This window comes from Cebus imitator, unplaced genomic scaffold, assembly GCF_001604975.1.
Source record: "Cebus imitator isolate Cc_AM_T3 unplaced genomic scaffold, Cebus_imitator-1.0 Scaffold266, whole genome shotgun sequence".
NCBI classification, from domain to species: domain Eukaryota; kingdom Metazoa; phylum Chordata; class Mammalia; order Primates; family Cebidae; genus Cebus; species Cebus imitator.
The window spans coordinates 1411311-1414988 of NW_016107581.1; the positions used below are offsets into that span (position 1 = coordinate 1411311).

General features: G+C 47.3%; 1 protein-coding gene across 1 annotated transcript in view; it reads left to right on the top strand.

Moving 5' to 3' along the window:
- The window catches only part of ELSPBP1 (epididymal sperm binding protein 1), a 22058-nt gene that overhangs the window by 12358 nt on the left and 6022 nt on the right, over positions 1 to 3678 (top strand). Inside the window, 2 exon segments of the mRNA XM_017500600.2 lie at positions 674 to 811; positions 1475 to 1621. Of these exon segments, the coding sequence (XP_017356089.1) occupies positions 674 to 811; positions 1475 to 1621 (285 nt within the window).

Genomic DNA, 3678 nt, shown 5'->3' on the forward strand with positions numbered 1-3678 from the left:
ACAATACAGCACAGCACAATGCAGCACAGATACAATACAGCACAGCACAATACAGGACAGCACAATGCAGCACAGCACAATACAGCACAGATACAATACAGCACAGCACAATACAGCACAGTATAGCATATTTTAATACAATACAATACAGTACAGTATAACACAGTACAGCACAGTACAATATGATATAGTATAGTACAGCAGAGTACAATACAGTACCATACAATACAGAACAGTGCAATACAGTACAATACAACACAGTTGAAAAAGTACCATTGACTGAGCAGCTTATAAACAATAGAAATTTCTGTCTCCCAGTTCTGGAGCTGAGAAGTCCAAGGGCAACGCACCAGCACTTTCAGCTGCTGATGAGGGCCTGCTTCCTGGTTCACAGATGGTGCCTCCTCACTGTATTCTCACATTGTGGAAGGGGCCAGCTAGCTCTCTGGGGTCTCTTAAAAGGAGTCTTATCCCAATCATGAAGGCTCTGCCCTTATGACCTAGTCACCTTCCAAAGGCCCCTTCATACCATGACCGTGGGGGTTAGGATTTTAACACGTGAATTTTGGGGGGACACAGACGTTCAGATCAAAGCAAGAGCCAAACCAAGACTCATCCTTTGCTAATTCATTGTGATTCTTCCCCGCTCCTGTTCTGTCTTTCTGCCCTTCAGGGAGGAACGAGGAATGTGTCTTTCCTTTCACCTACCAGGGATCTGTTTACTTCACTTGCACCAAAATTCTTAGCTTATCCCCTTGGTGTGCCACCAGAGCGGTGTACAATGGCCGATGGAAGTACTGCCAGAGTGAAGGTGAGTGGCATCCTGCTATCCCTGGCCAGGGGGCTTTGAATAGGGTGGATTGTGAAAGAGAATGTGTGCCTGTGTATGACATGATCACTTCTTGCAGATGAATTATAATACATATGTGTGCATAGAAAAAGCTTTGGGAGGCTGGGCGTGGTGGCTCAGGCCTGTAATCACAGCACTTTGGGAGGTTGAGACAGGTGGATCATGAGGTCAAGAGATCAGGACCGTCCTGGCCAACATGGTGACACCCATCTCTACTAAAAAATTTTAAAAATTAGCCGGGTGTGGCGGTGGGCACCTGTAATCCCAGCTACTCAGGAGGCTGAGGCAGGAGAATTGCTTGAACCTGGGAGGTGGAGGTTGCAGTGAGCCCAGTTTGCACCATTGCACTCCAGCCTGGGTGACAGAGTGAGACTGTGTCTCAAAAACAAACAAACAAAACCTCATGTATAAGCAGACCCGAGTTCGAACTCGTGTTGTTCAAGAATCAGATGTATATGGCATAGGCAAATGCTGGATGAAATATTGCATAAAGTCTCTTCTGAAACTTATATCTGTCCTGTCCTGTGATGGCTGATTGATTGATTAGTTGACTGATGATTAAATGACTCTGTACTGTGAATGATGACAGGAAGTTGAGCCATTCATGAGCTCCGTTCCTAACAGACTACCCACGCTGTATCTTCCCTTTCATCTATCGAGGAAAGGCCTATAACAGCTGCATCTCCCAGGGGAGCTTCTTAGGCAGTCTGTGGTGCTCAGTCACCTCCGTCTTCGATGAGCAACAGTAGTGGAAATTCTGTGAAACCAGTGGTGAGCTCCTGTAGCAGGGAGGGGGTGGGTAGCGGGAGGGTGAGTGGACAGTAGGAATCCTCCTGAGGGGAGGCTGGGCAGGGTAGCGACCAGAGCACCCAGGGGGAAATACTTACAGGCGCCAACCGTCTGCTCAGAGAGTTCACTGTGACAACTACAGACAGGACTGTCCTGAGGCTATTCTCCCAGTCCCAATCCAGCATGAAAAGACAGGGGTCCTGAGAACTGAAACAATGAGCTGCCGTCCTGATATTGGCTACTGAGTATTTCTGTTTCTAGAACTGACAATAGCCAGATGAACCCACTGACGAACCCAACCTGCCTCTCTTTCTTCCCTCCCTCCCTCCCTACCTTCCTTTCTTCTTCCTCCCCTCTCTCTCTCTGTCTTTGTTTCCTTCTTTCTTCTCTTTTTTTTTTTTTTGACAGAGTCTCACTCTGTTGCCCAGGCCGGAGTGCAGTGATGTGATCTCGGCTCACTGCAACTTCTGCCTCCGGGGTTCAAGCGCTTCTCCTGCTTCAGCCTCCTGAGTAGCTGGGACTACAGGTGCCTGCCCCCACACCTGGGTAATTTTTTATATTTTTCGTAGAGACGGGGTTTCACTGTGTTAGCCAGGATGGTCTCGATTTCCTGACCTTGTGATCCCCTCACCTTGGCCTCCCAAAGTCCTGGGATTACAGGCGTGAGAGCCATGATTCCCAGCCTTTCTCTCTTTCTCTCTCTCTCTTTCTCTCCTTCCCTCCCTCCCTTCCTTCCTTCCTCTCTCTCTTTCTTTCTTTCGTTCTTCTTTCTCTTCTCCCTTCCCTTCCTCCCTCCCTCCCTCCCTCCCTCCCTCCCTTCCTTCCTTCCTTCCTTCCTTTCTTCCTTCCTTATTTTACTTTATTTTATTTTTGAGACAGGGTCTCACTGTATTGCTCAGGCTGGATTGTAGTGGTGTGATCTCGGCTCACTGCAACCTCCGCCTCCTGGGTTCAAGCAGTTTTCTACCTCAGCATCCCGAGTAGCTGGAATTACAGGTGTGTGCCACCATGCCCAGCTAACTTTTGTATTTTTTAGTAGAGAATTGCTGGGCCAGGCTGGTCTTGAACTCCTGACCTAGTGAGCCACCGGGTCTGGCCAGCATGCTTACTTTTGCATAAAAATCTTAATTCTGTTCTTCCCTTAGCACTCAACCAATCCTAATTCCATCTAAACCTTAATTTTATTCTAGCCTTAATCATCCGCCATGTGTGTTCTTTACTATAAACCAAACTTAACCTTAAATATCACTGTAACTCTGTCCTAATACTTAACCTAATTTTTCATCCCAAGTCCAACTCTTTCTCCATTTCCATTCCTGACTCTAAATTCTGTCATTAATATGTACATTCCGTCATTAATAAATACATTACTTATATACTCTGTCATTAATACATCATTAATTCATAACCTTAGCCATTTCTTAATCCTAAACCAAATAGTTGAATTTGGAAAGATATCAGTTAGAGCAGGCTCAGTGGCTCACGCCTGTAATCCCAAAAGGGATTGGGAGACTGAGGCAGGAGGACTACTTGAGGCCAGGAATTTGAGACCAGCCTAGGCAACATAGGGAGACCCTGTCTCTAAAAAAATTTAAAAACTGGCCAGCGCGGTGGCTCATACCTGTAATCCCAGCACTTTGGGAGGTCGAGGCGGGCGGATCACAAGGTCAAGAGATCAAGACCATCCTGGCCAACATGGTGAAACCCCATCTCTACTAAAATACAAAAACTTAGCAGGGCGTGGTGGCACATGCCTTAGTCCCAGCTACTTGGGAGGCTGAGGTAGGGGAATCACTTGAACCCAGGAGGCAGAGGTTGCAGTGAGCCGAGGTCACACCACTGCATTCTGGTCTGGTGACAGAGCAAGACATCTCAAAAAATTAACTGGTCATGGTGGCGTGCACCCATAGTCCCAGCTACTTGGGAGGCTGAGGTGGCAGGATTCCTTGAGCCCAGGAGTTCGAGGCTGCAGTGAGCTGTGATTGTACCATGGAATCCCATCCTGGGCAACAGAGTGAGAGTCTGTCTCAAAAAAAAAA